At 40.3% G+C, this 18,288-nt stretch overlaps 1 protein-coding gene across 1 annotated transcript in view; it reads left to right on the forward strand.

Moving 5' to 3' along the window:
• ITPR2 (inositol 1,4,5-trisphosphate receptor, type 2) overlaps positions 1-18,288 on the forward strand; it is a 234,126-nt gene that overhangs the window by 182,944 nt on the left and 32,894 nt on the right. Inside the window, exons 46-51 of the mRNA XM_009332815.1 lie at positions 5,348-5,455; positions 7,924-8,116; positions 10,950-11,075; positions 13,825-14,000; positions 15,329-15,493; positions 17,672-17,867. Coding sequence (XP_009331090.1) covers positions 5,348-5,455; positions 7,924-8,116; positions 10,950-11,075; positions 13,825-14,000; positions 15,329-15,493; positions 17,672-17,867 — 964 coding nt within the window. The remainder of the gene's footprint in view (positions 1-5,347; positions 5,456-7,923; positions 8,117-10,949; positions 11,076-13,824; positions 14,001-15,328; positions 15,494-17,671; positions 17,868-18,288) is intronic.

Here is an 18,288-nt window from a genome sequence, read left to right on the forward strand (position 1 = left end):
TGATGAAGATATTAAACAGTACCGGTCCCAGTACGGACCCCTGTGGGACGCCACTCATCACCAATCTCCATCTGGACATTGAGCCGTTGACCACTACCCTCTGGATGCGACCATCTAACCAATTCCTCACCCACCGGACAGTCCACCCATCAAATCCATACCTCTCCAGTTTAGAGAGAAGGATGTTGTGGGGGACCGTGTCAAAGGCCTTACAGAGGTCCAGAGAGATGACACCTGTAGCCCTTCCCGTGTCCACTGATGTAGTCACTCCATCACAGAAGGCCACTAGGTTGGTCAGGCAGGACTTGCCCTTGGTGAAGCCATGCTGGCTGTCTCGAATCACCTCCCTGTCCTCCATGGGCCTTAGCATAGCTTCTAGGAGGATCTGTTCCATGATCTTCCCAGGCACAGAGGTGAGACCGACTGGCCTGTAGTTCCCCGGGTCTTCCTTTTTTCCCTTTTTGAAAACGGGGGTTATGTTTCCCCTTTTCCAGTCAGTGGGAACTTCACCGGACTGCCACAACTTTAGGGGTCTTCAGCCTGCTGTTTCTAGCTCGTATTTCTCTTGATTCCTGTCCTTTTTTCAGCCCGAAGCAAAGCCTGGTGAAATCAGCAGGAGTTTTGACAACCGTGTTGGCTGTGTACTGGGTTAGACCTCACACCTCCAGTGAGGACTGGGCTACAGAGGAGACCCTTGCAGTTTATAAATTACAACCAGGGACTGACACGTTCTTGTAAAAATACGGAAGGGGTCTACATTTTACAGGGATAATGAAAAGGAGAGAATTACTTTCTTTTTTCCCAGCAATTTTTCCACACACACATATGTACATACGTATTTTGGCAAACCAGTCTAGTATCCCAAGTCAATGAGTTATTGACAGGCTGATGACATGAATGTTCCCAGCTTTAAATCACTTTTTCTTTGAGAACATTTAACTAACTGTATTTTTGTGCAAGGAAATCTTGACTTTAAAACAAAAAGCCTGCAGGAAATCCATATATTGTTAATTGCAAAAGATGGGTCTGCTGTGGTTTTCCATGCTGATGATCATACATGGGATCCCAGATGACCAACAGGTCTGATTTTATAATCATGTTGTGTGAGGAGTTTAGACTGAGTATTACTTGTAATTCTGTCATTTATCTCTACTGTTTCTTTATTAATGTCTTCAGCGTTCTCTTCTGTCCTCAATCTTTCACATTTTGTACTGATGCTTTATTACAGTGTTTTCCAAATTTTTGAAGTAAAAGTCTTTCAAGATGAACAACAGTCCTTCCTTGGGAACTGACTGAAAGCCAAATGATCTTTATTCATATAGTTATTGCCCTACACATCCCCTCTCCAGAAATCACTGTTCCATTGTATGCTATTGCTTCCTCGTCCCTACATGCCTTGATGAGTAGTAAAATACGGTGTTGACATTTAAAATATTGTCACTGGCATGGTTGATGGGTGAGTGAATGACTAACTGAGAGAGTTTTCTCCTCAGAGGTGATTTTTTTGGGGCTCTCTGCGAATTCAGGTTCTAGTGATGGTTATTATTTGTATCAGTTACACTTGCCATGCATTTTTTAGCTTTGCTTTGCAAACATAAATGCGGCTGTTCTTTTCATTATAGTTGCTATTGTCCATGCCCATCCAGTGTCTTGTCCTTCAGCTGCCCCAAACGATTTGTGCAGCACTTCAGAAATAACACTTAACTACATCATAGGAGTTAAATATGAAAAAATGTCATTCAGAGCTTGCATGGCCTTTACATGCCAGTCATAGACTGTCACCTAGGGCGTATTATCAGCTTGGATAAGCTTTCCATATTTTAGGTTCGCAGTTTGTTACTACATTGTTCTTTTCATTGCTATGTCTTTGATCTCACAAAAAGCTCTGCGCTGGTCGAGGAGTCTGTTGACACAGTCCCCTTTGCCTATGTGGGCCTTTGAGCTCACTACAGGGCGAAGGAAGGATCATGAAAGCAGAGCTTCAGAAAACATCGTAGTTGCCAAATAACATAGCATTTCTAAAGCTGTTCTGTGTCTTACTGTGGGCCTCTGCTTCAGATCTGAGCTTTCACAGATTGCTGTCCACACCATTCTTTCATCAATGTAGCTGTGACAATACAGAAATATTAGCAGTACTTATTACTGTGTCAATGTAGAGGAATCCATCCCACGTAGGAACTGCAATAAAAGCAGAAAATAGATAGACCCTTTGCCCTGAGGTTACTGTCTGAAGGTCTAGACTACAGAAGGTAAGTGGATACAGAGAGATGGGGAAGCAGAAAGAAATGAAGTTACGAGCCCTTATTGCCTAGCACTACTGCTGACAGCTTTAGATAGGTTTCCCTTCTGAAATCTGCCATAGTTCCTCCAGCTTGGTCAGCAATCCCTGGTTGTTTCCGATGCGTCTTTGCTGGCAGCTGAGGCGCTAGCACAGAAGATCCTGGCCTATTCTTCAGATCATTTGGTCTAGTGCTAGTGTTGGGAAGCCCCAGCTATGTGGTGCTAGGCTCTGTACGCACATCAGCACAAGACAGTCACTGCCTGAAAGCACAGTCTAATAAAGTATAATGAAGATCACTGAATGCGCATGGTTTTAAACTATGTGGCTGCTGTTCACGTGAAACCTGATAGTAAAATATGCACTGCATCAGTGCTGTCTGAAATCACCAGCTGTCTGTTAAGTTAACACACTGAGCTAGTCAGTCCCATTACAGCACGAGAGGGCTGAGAAGGTTTTCCCTTCCACGTGGTAAGAGAACTTTTGTTACTGATATTTATCGAGAGATACTTTTACAATAAAAATTATGGACAGTTAAAAGCATATCAGGAAGCAATACCTTGAGATTTCATATGGTTTACAAATGGAATTTCCAATTCTGTATACAAATTCAAGTGTGTTTATAAAAGAAGTTTTTCATGGTACTAATGGAAATTTCTGAACCTGTACATGTCCTTTTCTCCAAACTGCCATAATTTCAATATGAGAAGAACTATCCATACATCCTTGACTTGTCATTTATTAGAAAACTCAAAATCTTAATGGTTGACATTGGAGAAAAAAGGTCAAGATACAGGCGAAGTTCCTCTGGATTACAGAAGATTAAAAAAGGGGAATATATTTGCTTCTGGTTATGCTAATTCATCACTCCAAGCAGGGTGTGATTGCATTCTGTCTAGTCAGTTCTTTTCTTCATATCTTAAAGAAGAGATATAGCCAAAGTAAAGGGCATTTGGAGATGGACAAGGAAAATAATTGAGTTACAGAGAGTCTTCTGTTTGAGGAGAGATGGGAAAGATAAGGATTGTTTTAATTTAAAGAAGAGACAAATAAGAGAGGACGTGACAGTAGCGTACAGAATGATGAATGATACAGAGAAGGTGAATTGGGCACTCTTGCTTGCCCTGTTGTAAGTGCAGAAGCGGAGGAACATTCAATAAATCTGAAAGGCAAAAATATTAACACTGTTTAAAGGGAATTTTTAAACAGTAACTACCTTGTTTCCACAAGCTCATCTTGTTTCTCCATGATGCTAGAGCATATATTGAAGGGCATGCAAAAGACCCCTAGAAAATGAATTCACGTTGTCCTGTTGAGATGATGATGTGGGTGTACTGCAAAGACTACTGACTGGATCAGGTTATATGGCTTGTGTGAAGGAGAAGAACTAGTTAGATAGTCTTAATGATCCTTTGTAGCCTTAAAAACAAATGGAAGTTGCATAAGATATTAATACATGTAATGAGACCATCCATATGTTTGCTAGATAGAGTAAAAAAGTAACTATTCAAGGCAGAAATCTGTTATTGATGGAAAGAATATTGCTCTGCAGTTGTCCCCCATGTGATTCTTTGCATGTCTCCCTGAATATCTGCTCGTGACCCTTTTATAAAAGGCTGATGTTCTGCCACATTGGCTCAGTGCTCTACTGTCGGGGCCAAGCAGACTTCTGTCCATGAGGAAGTTGTAGGAAATACATTTATTCTTCCTGAATATTCCTTTCTGGTATTCTCTTGCTTTTGGATATTCCACTTATTATTCATCTTTAATTAATAAGTTTATCGAGATTCAGAAGAAAAATTATTTTGATCAGTAGATTCTAGGGAACTTCAATAAACAGAGTAAATTGTATTTGTATCTCTTCCCCACCATTCTTAGATAAAAAGGGGATGGTGAGACATGCAAATGGCTTATAAACGAGTGTGATCACTTTCTGGTTGGATTATTACAATATCTGTTTAGATCCACTGTTACTTTTAGACTTGATCCTTGACACTCTTTTTGTAGATTTGTAATTATTTTGTAATTCCTCAGCATGCTGCGTTATTTCATGTAGTACAATCCTAACCCGCCTGTGGTGATCATCACTTCAAAGTCTAGTTCCTGCGGTCATTCTGAGTGCTGTGCCTGCCTCGTTTCTAATGTCTGTGTCTAGTCTGTTGTGGTAATGTCTGTGTAGTGATTAAGACCTGGATCACATCTGCAAGATAACCTTTCCTTTCCTGCCTCAGTTTCCCCCAGTTTAAAATGGGTGAAACACCTCAGAGTTTGTGGATGAAAACCACTCACTATGGTATACGAAAAATTGCATTTTTAGTAGTGTTTCCTCATGCCTTGTAATTAAGTCTTTTTTTTCCCCACTGACCTAAAAGACATCATGAATGCATTTGCTGACATTCTCAATATTAAACTTTGTGCAGCTATCGAGCATTTTAAATATTTACTAGTCAACAAGAGCAGATGTATTTTATGAATCATGTAAAGTATATAATTTGTAGAAGTTTTTAGGAAGAGATACATATTTGTGTGTTTTTGTGTGTGCATATATGTGCTATGTATATAAATTACACAGTTAAGAATGTATTTGCCTGCCACTGCAATCCAGCTGCCTCTGAAATAGTTACGGATGTTATCTTGGCAGCCCTGAAATACCATGCTACAACATGGTGAAGAACAGTTTAGCCATTTGAAATCACAGACAAAATTTAATTGTAAATGTAATTACCTAGTCAGAGGTATGCAAATTTTATGGCTAAACGTAAGTGAAAAGAAGCATTCAGTCTCATTTTTTGGCATTTGTCAAAAGCCCTCCAAAAACCATCTAGGCTGCAGGCTAAGCTGCCTTTCATAAATCTAAGCTGAAGACTTGCTGCTGACTTTTTAAGACTAAATTATTTCTATTGTTCTCAAGTAATTACATTTTTGTTGTTATCTGTGGAAAGAGCCCCACTGGGTTGAGCATGTAAGTATATGGGGGTGGGGGGAGGAGGATTTGTGTTAGTTAAGTGGAGATGATAAAGCTGAAAACATAGCAGCAGGACATAAATCAGATTTTTTTTCTTTTTCTAGTTGGCTCGTCACAATAAAACATTGCAACAGATGCTGAAGCCAGGGTCAGATCCCGATGAAGGAGATGAAGCCTTGAGGTATTATGCCAATCATACGGCACAGATAGAGGTAAAGAATTGCTCACTAGAAGATTGAATATGAGACAAGTTTGCATCTTGTGCATGGTGTATCACCTCTTTTTAAGCTTCTGAACAGCAAAGCTTATTCAAATGGTGTAGATTATTTATGAGAAGGAGAAGGTTGAATAATATGCTTTTGGCTATGGGAGAAAAAGGAATGCGCCTATGTTAAAAGTGGCTCCAAATAATCATTTTACAGTAGCTTTCCTATGTGTTACCAAACATGTTTTGTTAGGGAAATAATGACTGTGGATAGTAGCTGTGTCATGAAGTCAAGAATAATCTTGTATGGTACATCACTCAAATAAATAATCGTGAGTTTCAAAGCCAGTGATGCTAACTGATCAAATTAAAAGTTTGGCTGGAGTACAAAGAGGTTTTGAAGTGGTGTAGACATTCAGTATGGCTTTTGTTTAAAAGACCGAGGCTTGGCCTGGTTCATCAGTTCTGTTCTCTATTTTAAACTACCCCTGCCATGGATTGGATTTAGATCAAGATCCACAGAGGTATTTAGGTTCTTAACTCTTATATCAGATCTTGTGCTCTTACAGATTTCATGGGATTATAGGCATCAAGATAGGAGTTAGGCACTGTAGTATCTCTAGTCCTTAGAGACTTCGTAAGGAGGAGAATTTCTGTGGTGCAAAGGCAGCTGCTGTGAGAGGCTGCAGGAAGAGGAGGCATCTGGCTGTCTTTTGGAAATGCCGTATCAGGTCCAAGATTGGCCGAGTATGAAAACTGCACAGTTGCAGTTGCACACAGGCCCAGCCTGAATCTGAGCCGATAGTTTTACCTTCAGTGGGCTCCCAGGCTCCATCAACATTGGACCTGAGCTTGCGTGTGTAGGGAGTAGTCTGGTGCAAGCACCTCAGGTTGGTATTGTCCTGGCTGCCGTCAAGGCAGGCCATCACTGGGTCGTTCTCTGTTTCCCACCATCCTTTTTGCCTGATACTCGTCACGTTATCCCACCGCAGGACAGATGGAAGCTCTGTGGCTGTGGTTGTCCGGAGGGCAGCTTAGCACTCCTCTTAACATATTTTAATACTTTGGGTGCTCCTGAGGTGTCTCTTAGGAAGTATCAGCTGAGTTATCTGGGTAGGTTGTAAATTTAGGTGTTAAACAAGCACTATGGTCTGCTTTTATGTGGCCAATAGCTTCTTCCTGGTGTAGTTTCTGAAATCTGCTAAAGCCTAGTGGCTGCACAGCCTGTTCCTCGAGCAGATATGGAGGCCTCTGTTCTCAGGGAGGCTTTTTAAACGCCATTCTGCAGAGCAGCACATGCAGCCTACCTCTTCATTTGAGTCCCTGATTGAATTGAAGGTGTGCCATCAGCTTCCTTCATTCGTCCCACCAGGGTAGCTGCTGGTCACATAGTCCCATTGCACAACTGTTGGCCTGAGACACAACTATTTACTTAAGACACTTCAAAATAGCCTGTTCAAATTTCACATAAGGTACATGGCCCACGGGCAGACACGAGCATAATTGTCCTTCATCTCTAATGCAAATGTGCTTGAATATGTTACTCTTAAAAATTACTTAAGACAGGTGGTTTTTAGTATGTTCACATACTAAATATGAATTAACAGAGAGAAAGGAGGGTTCTTGAATGCAGGACTGTGACTGGAAAAGTGAAACTCAACCCAGCATTGCTGCTATATCAAGTGTGTGTTCGCCGGTCTTTCACTGGAAGCAGTCCTAGATCTGTTTGGCATTTCTGATATAGCTCCCCTATATCAGGGTATCTCATTTGTTTGATTTGAAAGTCAAATAGTGGTTTTTTTTTTCACTGGTGGCTGTACAGAGACATGGGTCTAAGAGTCAAGATGAGTTTTCTACCCATTTCTGTATTAGTAATGCAGAGTCCATGATCAGAATGGGGAAGCAGTTTTGATGACCGTGTGGTGAGATGGAATAAAATCTAGCTCACTCATGATAACTCGGTAGGCCCTGAAATACACACAATGCAAAACCTTGGTTTTTGCCAAGTAAGCAGATAAAGACTGACAAGATATGGGTACTGTCTGAGTAACAAGGTGCTATTTTTGCATGTTCACCTTCACAACTTATCTCATCATAGAAATAGATTCAAGGTGAGAAAAGAATTTCGTAATCTGAGCAGAAAGCCCCTGAACTTCTGCACTGTTTACTGGGAGAGACTTGTTTCAATTTATTGCAAAATCGAAGCATTCTGAATTAGAACTTTTTTTTTATATTTGGGGGAGTTTGGACCTAGGTTTTGCTTGAGATATATTTGCCACCTTATTTTCAGGCAAGCTTTTGAAGATAGAAGAGCAGTTTTACTTTGTTTTAGGATTGATTGGCTCAACTTCATTGTAATGTTCAAAAAATTTATGCATTAATTTATAAATAAAAGGGGAGCTGTGAACAAGAAAAGATATGACAAAATGGTTGGAAAATCACTGATCCTGAAAAAAATGTGCATTTTATTTATAGATTGTTCGCCACGATAGAACAATGGAACAAATTGTCTTCCCTGTCCCCAATATTTGTGAATTCCTCACTCGGGAATCCAAAAGTCGGGTATTCAATACAACAGAGAGAGATGAACAAGGGAGCAAAGTCAATGACTTTTTCCAACAGACAGAGGATCTGTACAACGAGATGAAATGGCAAAAGAAAATTAGGAGTAAGTATTGCAATTTCAAAAAATAGCTTAATTATGCTAACACCCTGCTTTTAAGCCTTCAATTTTTTTCATTTTAATAATATACTTTTCTCTGTTCACTCCGATAATGCAACAGGCAAAACTGTTCAGGGCTTGAGAGTGTGGGTCAGCAGCGTGTAGGTCAGCCAAGACACTTGCATGCCACCATAAAAGAGGCATCATATGGAGCAGTTAGTAATATAAGTAATGTGTTCAAGACGATGGTTTGGACTCCAAAAGTTAAACTGAGGGATGGATGAACTGGGTGTAATTCCACTAAACTCAACAGGGTTGCACATAATTAAGCCAAGGCCCCTAATATTTAACAGAAACGTGTAGCTGCATATTTGAGGCCTGCAGATTCTTAAAAGACCATTAGAAAACTTGTAAATGTCAGTCACTTAAGAGCATCTCTCACCAGAACCTCAGCTGCTTTAAATCTGCCTGACTCCCATAGAGTCAGTTCCCCTTTGCCAGTTCACATCCGTCTTGCTTGACGAGGCTGCAGTATGTCCCAGTCTGTTAGCCCATACTGGTATATGTCCTGTGGTAGTGGTAGAGGCATATGTACCACCTGAAGCTGCTTGCAGAGCTGACAGGCATGGTCAAGATCATGGGGGAGAGATCAAAGCAGGGACCTGAAGAGGAGGTGCAGTGAAGCCAAGCCAGGTACCCCAAGTTTCTTGTTTAGTTCACTGGCGGGCATTACAGCCGCTGGCCCTTGCCAGGAATGGGGCTGCTGCCGATGTCCCGGGGACAGGAAGCTCCTGCCAGCTCAGCCACTGTCAACTGCACCCTTTGCTTTTGGAGCAGAGAATCAAGGCTTCAAACTAATTAAGCATCTACAGTATCCTTGAGGGATAAGGAAGAAAGTTGTATTTTATATATGCATATATATAAAAAGACACGAGAGTGATCACTTCGGTCACTGCTAAAATGCAGATGCTGCTGGGGTGGCACACATCATCTGTTTAACAGCTCACAGCAGCGTTATGCAATTGGTTAGGAAGGAAGTGAAGAATAGGATCTGTGGTCAGAACAGCAGGGAGTTTGGATAGGCAAAGCAATATGGCTTGATGTAGCACCCTTAATGTGATGGAAACATGAATATTGGTTGCAGTTTTTATAAATGTCAATTCCCAGGCTATAATTTTCAGAGGCAGTAGTAAGTCTTCAGCGTGAATCCTATCAGCCAGGTCCACTTCCCTTGATGGCACTGTAAGAACTTGTCTGTACTGACAAACTGACCAGAATAGAAGTTGAAAAATAAATTATTCCAGAATAACTCCCTATCTGCACAGTCTATTTGGGAATAAAAGTCACTATATTGTAGAAAAATTACTCTAGTAACAAAATCATATCTGTAGGTTTTGCTTAAGAAACACAAATAAAAGAGCCCAACCCTACAATTACATAGACCAGACCTGCCTAATGCTATAAGTAAAGAAAATTGGTTTATTTTCATTCAGAACAGAAATTCCTCAATTCCTTTCATCAGTGGAATGGCCCACAAGTCTCCATGTGTTTTTCTAATTTGAAAAGATAATACAGGTTGAGGCTCGGTTCATTCTTTAGCCAAGTGTCTGTTAGCATGCAGTCTGCATTGCTTAAATTGACACGTCGTTTGCAATGGCTCCAAATGCTTAAATCTCAACAGCATAAGGTTGTCACAATGAAATCTGAATATTTACCTAATCACAATTAAAGTCTACTTAGACTAAAGCCTGAGATGGTCATATGCAGTTGAAGGAGTCTACTGTTTTTATGAAAAATTAGCTCAGTGCAGGCAAGTCAAGAATATGCTCTGCATACTTGCAGGAGGCTCTCAGTACATTAAAATCTAATTAATAGGAATACATCGTCTTCAAATAAACCTTTGGCTAGAAATTTTTTCACACCATTGCACATAGAATCTTGTTTTAAATGTTCATTTAAATGTATTGTAGTGCAGTCATAGATACGAAGTGCTTGCCTGGGTCTTAGTACCCTCTGGTCTTGTTCCTAGCCTTTTTGCTGAATCGTTTATGTGACTCTGGACACAAAATCTTAACCCTGTTTTGCCCTGTTTCCCCTTTTTAGTCTTTTCTAACTAGGTTATAGGTTCCTTGGGATATAGACTATTTTTGTGTATTTGTACAGCACTTCACATATGGAGATCCTGGCTTCATTTGACTCCTTTTAAGCAGGAGTACAGAGCTGTTTGTCAGCAGGTAACCTTGGGTGTCTGCGGATCATGCAGGAAGTAGTCAGCTTTCATAGAACCAAATCCCAGTCAGACCAAATTTTACCTGCTCCCCAAAGTAGATCAAGATGTATTTAGTTTGATGGAGGTGGGGAAAATACTGCCATTCTGCAACCTTGCCTATTCCATCGTTCTTTGAATAATGTCATCAGTGTACTGGGTCCAAATGGGTCATTTGGATGACCCGTTCTGGGTATCCTGGTTGACTAGCATGCAGAGTACTGGAATCTATTTCCTTGCTTGACTTTGTGTCCCCATGCACAGAGGCTACAGTTTCAGAGGCAGGTGAAAAGACTCCCTCACAAAAGATCCAATCCTAAAATCTTAGCAGAGGCGAAACTCTCATATATGATAAACTGTATTGGGATCTTTGAATTAAAGGGTCTGCTTGAAACTATGTTTTATGGCAAACCTATGTTTAATATTTGTCTATTTTAGTTAATTTTGAAGATCTGAATATTTTCTTCAATTCTCTTCATTCATCTGTATTTTTTTTAATTCCCTTAGGGCCATTACTGATTGAGTTTCTGCCTGCTTTCATTTCATTAATTGCTGCTCTTCTCCCCTTTCTAGATAATCCACCCCTGTTTTGGTTCTCCAGACACATCTCTCTCTGGGGGAGCATTTCCTTCAACCTTGCTGTATTCATCAATTTAGCAGTTGCTCTCTTCTACCCCTTTGGAGATGATGGAGATGAAGGCAAGTAGAGTTTGTTTTTATTTTTCCTTATAATTTTAGATGCTTTCAGTTCTAAGGTAACACAGTTATATAAAATTGCACCTTCAGGTATCTGCAGAAGCCATTTAGTATCTTCTAGGTAGGTACAAGATGTGTCTGAAATGTAGTAGTTGATCTTCTGTGTGTCATATGTCCCATGCAATGTGAAGTAAAATGGACAGAACGTAACTGCTGAGCTGAAGATTATCTAGATGATCTGAGCTAATTATTTTTCTTCTTTTCTTAGTATTGCCATATTGCAATGTACTACTGCACACATTCAGTTACAGCTTCTGAGCTAAAGAAGGATTCCTGGCAGCAAAGGGACTGAGATTCTGTAAAACTGACCATTTTGAATGACTTGCCGTCTTAAAAACATATGGAATGGAATGATTTAAAAAGTAGCTTGTTGGGTTTTGACTATTTTGTTTGATGGGTTAAAAGGACATAACTGTTGCAGAGGATAAATGCATTATATAAAAATACGCTTAAAATCTATGATTCTGTCTCTGCTTCATCACATGGCACAGGAAATACAGCAAATAATAAATTTCATTAAATAAATGCAGCAGACTAGTGGGAGGCCTCTTTGAATACAAAACAAGCTTAATTGGGATAAAGGAGACTAAATAGTTCAGAATACTGGTAATGGGAGTAGAGCCATTCACCTCTGGGTCTTTGATTCGTGTCCAGTCCAGTCAGTAATGTGACTGAAAGTCACCTCTGTCTGATGGCATGTGAACTGGGCTGGTGGAAGCAGTCCAGCTTCTAGTAGATACATGTGCTTTTCACAAACACCAGAATTGGCACCAGCAAACATTCCTGTTGGCTGGCTGAACAGAAAGGCAGCAGATTAAAGTATATTGGCATGGAGACCACGTTGCCCTTTCACCCTATGGGGTGGTCTCTGCAGGTCATGGCACGGGCATCTCCGCAGCCTTGCGTAGCAAAGTTTGCAGGGCTGTGCCCTGTCAGAGGGAAGCGTTTGTACTTAGTGCTTTCCTGTTTGTAAACTGAAGAGTCAGTCGGAGTGCACACACATCACAGCCCATGCAGGATAAGAGAAGAAATAGAGAGTTAAAAATAAACCTTTTAAACTACTAAATTTTAGCTAATCTATACTCATGGAAATCCTCTGGTCTGCAATCAGTAGGTATTAATACTTATTTTGAACTGCAGATTTATACGGTATTAGTTTATGTGGCCCCAGTAAGCCAGTGATTTCAGTGATAGCGCATTTCAGGATTCCAGTTCCTAGTGCTTGTAAAAGCAAAAGCTGAAGGATAAACAATAGGTATCGCCAAATGGGATTAGCAGGATCATGAGGCAGCCTCCTTACTTCCAGCTTCCCCCTCCACCAAAACCTAAGAGGTGGAGTTTGTCTCCCATTTTTCCCCTTCACCTTGCGTAAATCCACCCATACTCAGAGGTCTGAGGTGCCTGGGCTGATGTAATCATCCCAAGAATGCTGCCTTTTAGTAGGCTTCTGCAGTTCTTACATCATATGACATAAGTGAAATTGCTCTGCCAATGAGGACACTCTGCCAGCGCGTGCATGTCTGCACATGTTACCGGGGTGGGTCCTGCGACGTGGAATTGTTTGACCTGCAGTAGGGAAGAAGAAAAAATGTTTTGTTAAAGAGACAGGGGGTGCTTTGGCCTCACCTTTCAGGTCCACTTGGAAGTTATTTTTTATGATCCATTAAAAGTTTCCCAATCTTGTTGGCGAAGAAGCTATCTGACAGAGCCGACCTTGAACCTCCTGCCAAGGATATAAACATTCCTGAACTTTGGAAAAGTTCGGATGCCATCTGAATGTTGAGGCTAGGGCCTCATCTCATTGTTTCTTAATCCCAGTGATGCTGCTCAGCTGTGTATCTGTTGCCAAAGAGATAGCATGATTTCTATTGTGAGTCTAGCTAAATTTTCTATTCCCTTCTCCCCTGTCACTGACCTCTCAGTTCATCTGATAACAATAGAAGTCAGTGTACAAGTGTGACAGTGCCCTGAGATCTGAATGTGCTTTTTATATCACAGCAACATGGTGTGTTTCCAGGGCTTTAAGCAGAGGAGAGAGGGAAAATAGGGGCATCGCTCAAAACTCAGGGAAGCCTGGAGCCAGCGTCTTGCAGAGCGGCAAAGAGACTGACTCTGAAGGCAGTGGCTCACATGCCCGCAGGAGCTCAGCAAGACCCGGGACCTGCTGCCTCCCCAGGAGCAAAGGCACAGCTATTCAGCTGCTCCGCTGAACACCCGCAGCCATTCAGAAGAAAGCTGCTTTTCTAAAACCGGGGCGCTTTGGTGCTGTTGGGGATCGAAACGTGACACTGCAGCGCGGTGCCACTTGCTGCGCCACCCTGAGGACCGGCTATTTCTGTAGCTGAGCAATCATGGAATTAGACTAGAGGAGCCCTAATGATCCCTGCAGAAGGGAGCTGATTAGTAGCTTGCTCCAGGAGAAGGGTAAACTGCTTCATCTCTGAGCACTCCTTGGATTTGAATGGAAATTTCATTAGCTACTCTTATTATTACCTGTGCAAAAATCAACAATACTATGATAATAATAGTTCTTGCTGCAGTTAAGGCAAGTTGTGGTCAGCCGTTGTGATGCATGAATCACGTTTTTTCTTAGCTGTATTGGCAAAGGAATTGATCTTTTGGATCTGTTTCTTGGTGAAAAATGGACTCTCCAAAGATGCCTTTCTCAAATCTCCCTTTCTTCTCTATACAGGCACGCTCTCTCCGTTGTTTTCACTCCTCCTTTGGATAGCAGTGGCGTTTTGTACAGCAATGCTGTTTTTCATCTCCAAGCCTGTTGGTATTCGACCTTTTTTGGTGTCTGTTATTCTCAGGTCTATATATACTATAGGGCTCGGTCCTACCTTGATACTTCTTGGTGCTGCTAATGTAAGTACTTAAAAAGCAAGAAGAATTTCCCTTTCAGCAGAAGCAGAGATATTAAGGGTCTCCTATTAAAAAAACACCCTTGATTAGAGCTGTGCACAGAACTTCTTCTTCTGGTTCACTGGTTAAGCCAAAAAAAGAAACCGTTTCCAGTCATCCCAGAACAGCAGTATCAGCAAAGTGGGAAGCTAGGAAAAAAGCTGTTTTGGTTTTGTGTATGTGCAAATACTTTAAAAAAAAACCCAATATGAAATTTAAAGAAATATTGCTGAATAAGAGGAATCAAATTTACAGTTTCTCATGTTAAAAGAATAATTTTCTCTACCAATACGCTCAGCAAAATTGACACAAATTTGTGAGATGTGTGTCAGCTTAAATGTATATTTTTGAGAAGAAAAAAGTTTTCAAAATTAAAAATTCTCTCAGCCTTTTTCCAGATTTCTGAACTTATTCACGGCTATGTTTGCATGTTTACTGAGCTTGGTAAGGTATACAGTCATGCTCATAAGTTATCTATGTAGATTTCTGCCTGACTGCTGCAGCTCTAATTCACCTTAGTACCAGGCAGCGAAGTATTGGGCTATTTGCCACCAGTTCTGTGAGAATGTCACATACTTAAAGCTACTCAGACATACAGTCAAAGGTAAAGTCAAGTAAGCTGCGCTTGCCCATGTCAAATTTGTGAAAGAAAAAGACACGTTGAGTCCCCATTGTTTGTCCTGGACTACCAAACAGATGAGGTTAGCCCCTTTCGTATTTACTTCTGCACCGCTGTTCGCGTACAGGCAAAGCTCAGGAGCAGTGGAGAATCTGATGCTGTTGCTGAAATGCTAGACTTCAAAAATGCCCCCAGTATTTTTTTTTAGGGATTTTATACTGAAAAACATGATCTGAAGGAAATGGTAGATCTCACACACACCCCACACACTTTCTGTTGTGTTACTATTGTTCTCTTCGTAGTAGCATGCCTAGCTGCTCTTACATAGTTTCAGGTCTAAACTCAAAATGGTTAGGAATTCACTCCCCAGTTGTTTTTTTAATGCCTTATGACATTAATCCCACCCTGCCTACTCACTAATGTTATAGAAATAAATCGCAATGTAATGAGGCACAGTGCAGTGTTAGAGGGGTGATGTACTTCCACTTACTCTCATGGGCTCATTCCCATTGTACCTTGGGAGTTCAATTTCTCTCATCTGACTCCAGCTATCTAAAAGTCGAGCATTTAGTCAAAGCAACCTATCTAGACTTTTCGCATGCTGCAGCAATGCAAACAATAAATAACAGGATTTTTCTGATGGAATAAACCTAGCCTTGTTTCCCCCCCACAGCTTTGTAACAAAATAGTGTTTCTGGTGAGCTTTGTTGGCAACCGTGGAACTTTCACCCGTGGCTACAGAGCGGTCATCATGGACATGGCTTTTCTCTATCACGTAGCATATGTCCTGGTCTGCATGCTGGGCCTCTGCGTGCACGAGTTCTTCTATAGTTTCCTGGTAAGTATGTGCTTCTGTGGAGGGGAAAACTTTGCAAAAATAGAAGATACCGTTACCCGTGCAGCTGTCTTCAATTTCTTCCTGACAATCAAGCCAAATCGTGTATTTTTAGCATGCCATTGTGTTGCTGCCCCTTAGGAGCTGCTGTTTTCATTAGAACCTGTTTCTGTTAGGACTTATGTTATCTGTTTTAGAGTTGAAAGTTTGCTCATTTCTTTTCAGACAATCATCGTACAGCCCACTCCTTTCTCCTGCCCTTCCCCAGCATACATATATTCTGTGTACAATGTTCCTGTATCTAGTGTCAGTCATAATCTCTTTGGGACAGGAGTTGTCCACTGGTGTGTGCATCATACTTATTCCAAAGGATCCCATTCCTCAGTTCATCTTGCAGCCCTAATAAAAAAATATATATATGTATTACTTGGGAAATGCAGACGGCATGCCTCTGGTGTAGCAGGAAGATTCATCACTTCAAATGTATCCCACTTTCATTTTCTTTTGTTGCCATTACCCAGATGGAATGCCTTTTTATAATACGATACAGGTGCAATGAAAATGAATCATACAAAATTATGCTAAACTCAGCTAACTGCTCCCTTCATGCTGAATAGTAGTAAAAGGTGTTTCACTGCTCTTGTTTTCTAATCCTTTTGCTTTATACTGGAGCGTGTGAAACTTTTAGGGAGACTGACTAAATTGTGGTCATTTACGTGGGTTCACTTTCCTGTGTCGTATTTTTCTCAGCTTCCTGAAGAGTGGTGAGCTCCCAGCATTTCACAGAGGTGTGTTAAGCACACGACAATTTTCAGGGGTTCAGTCCTTACTCCGGTAGAGCTCCTGTTGAAGTCAGGTGTTCCAGATCTTGACATTAAGTCAGCTTCAAAGTTCGGGCAGATTTCAAAGGAGCCAAGATTTTGTGGCTGTAGCTGCAGGACACTTTTCAAATGGATGTTACTCTCCTGCTTAAAAAATGCAAAGCAAATTATCTGTTACTCCTTCAATGAGTAAGGTGATCTCTACCTTAAAATACTTTCCAAAGTGCCAAGTAGTTTAAGAAACATTTTATGTACTTACTTTTTTCAGTGACTGCTATTGACAAATGTCCACAATTCATGGATGTTATAATCGTCCACGTTCCCAAGTTACTTCCAGGTGTTCACTTTGTAGTGGAAATATTCTAAACGCTAATATGTTTTCCTCATTTTAAGCTTTGTCTTGTACAGAATGAATGATAACTGTCTTTCCTCTTTCTTCCTTTATTATTAGTCCTTTCACAAGGCTGTGGATTTGAGATCTTGTGAATTGTGACTAATACATTCTTCTGTGGACCATTTTGATAAATCTTAGTGTGTCACTTTATATCTATAATCTGTGTGTTTTGAAGTGGAAATATATATATTATAGATAAGGTCCAAAGCACTATAGAACATCAATAGAATTGCAGGAGAAAAAAAGCTATAGTTTCCTGAAAAGCTCTTAGCACGTTTAATTGCTATTTTAGGCCTTTGACATTTAAAGCAGTATTATCTTAATGTATACTTTTCTTTAAAGTTAAATACCAGGAAAGCATATAGTGCAGGGTAAAGAAGAATAGAAGTTTCTAGTTTTACAGAAACAGTGCAATGAATTTAACTTTGTCCTAAAAAGAGATGGCCCTCATCCTTGTATATGTGAGTGACTTTTAAATGATGCCATGAGCTCAAAGAAACAGTTTGCGGACATGTAATTACTTGCATACATGAGTGCATTTTTGAGTTGCAGCCCATGCGTGTTTATCAGATGGGAGATAACATGAAAAATTAACTTGTAGATGTAGATCCATAGTATGAAGACACTGTTTTTTAATTTTAGTCTAGCCTGTTTTTGAACATGGGAAAACAATGGATCTTGTTGGTAACTGTTACCCGCATCTAGATCAGGCTCATATATAATAAATACTTTGTGGCTTTGGATTTTGCTATAGTCTACCTTAAAATTTAAAGTTCTGTGCTAGTTTTTCTCCTCCTATAGGCATGCCCAGCTCCCACTGAAATCAATGTGAATTGTGTGTTTATGAATCTGAGAATTTAGAACATGACTAGATGTATGTTTCAGTAGTTCAGATTGTTTTCCTGTGTAGCATCTCTATATTGCCTCATTTGTATTCATTTTTCCTCTACTCTCTGCTTTTCCCAGCTGTTTGATCTGGTGTACAGAGAAGAGACTTTGCTAAATGTGATAAAAAGTGTTACCCGGAATGGTCGTTCCATTATCCTCACTGCAGTGCTGGCACTCATCCTAGTTTATCTCTTCTCCATCATTGGGTTCCTCTTCTTGAAAGATGACTTCATCATGGAGGTCGACAGATTGAAAATCAGGACCCCTGTTGCAGGTATTGTTTTTTATATTAAAATTTGCTTCCGACATACACCTTTTCTGTCTGTCTAACCTAACTTTCCTCTAAGGAAATTTAATTTTTTTTATTTGTATCTGTGGGAGCAGAACTAACTCCGTATAGCTTATGACTAAATTAAGTCTCTGGGTAAAATCTAACGTGTAGGGTTGTTTTAGGCTAGGTTTATCTGTTGAAATACTAAAATCTAACACTCGATTTATTACATTTTCTTTTCTAACTCATGCTATATAAAAAAAAACAAATTACATTTTCTAAGCATTGGGAAGAGCAACTCAAAGTGGATTCTCTTGATTATCTATCCACCTTAAAAGCAGCTCGTAGTAGTTTCTGTGTACTGCATGATGCATGTGATCTTAACATGTTCAGTAGATGTATTCATTTGATTACTTTTTCAGTT

The sequence above is a fragment of the Pygoscelis adeliae genome, unplaced genomic scaffold, assembly GCF_000699105.1.
Source record: "Pygoscelis adeliae isolate BGI_AS28 unplaced genomic scaffold, ASM69910v1 Scaffold38, whole genome shotgun sequence".
NCBI lineage: Eukaryota > Metazoa > Chordata > Aves > Sphenisciformes > Spheniscidae > Pygoscelis > Pygoscelis adeliae.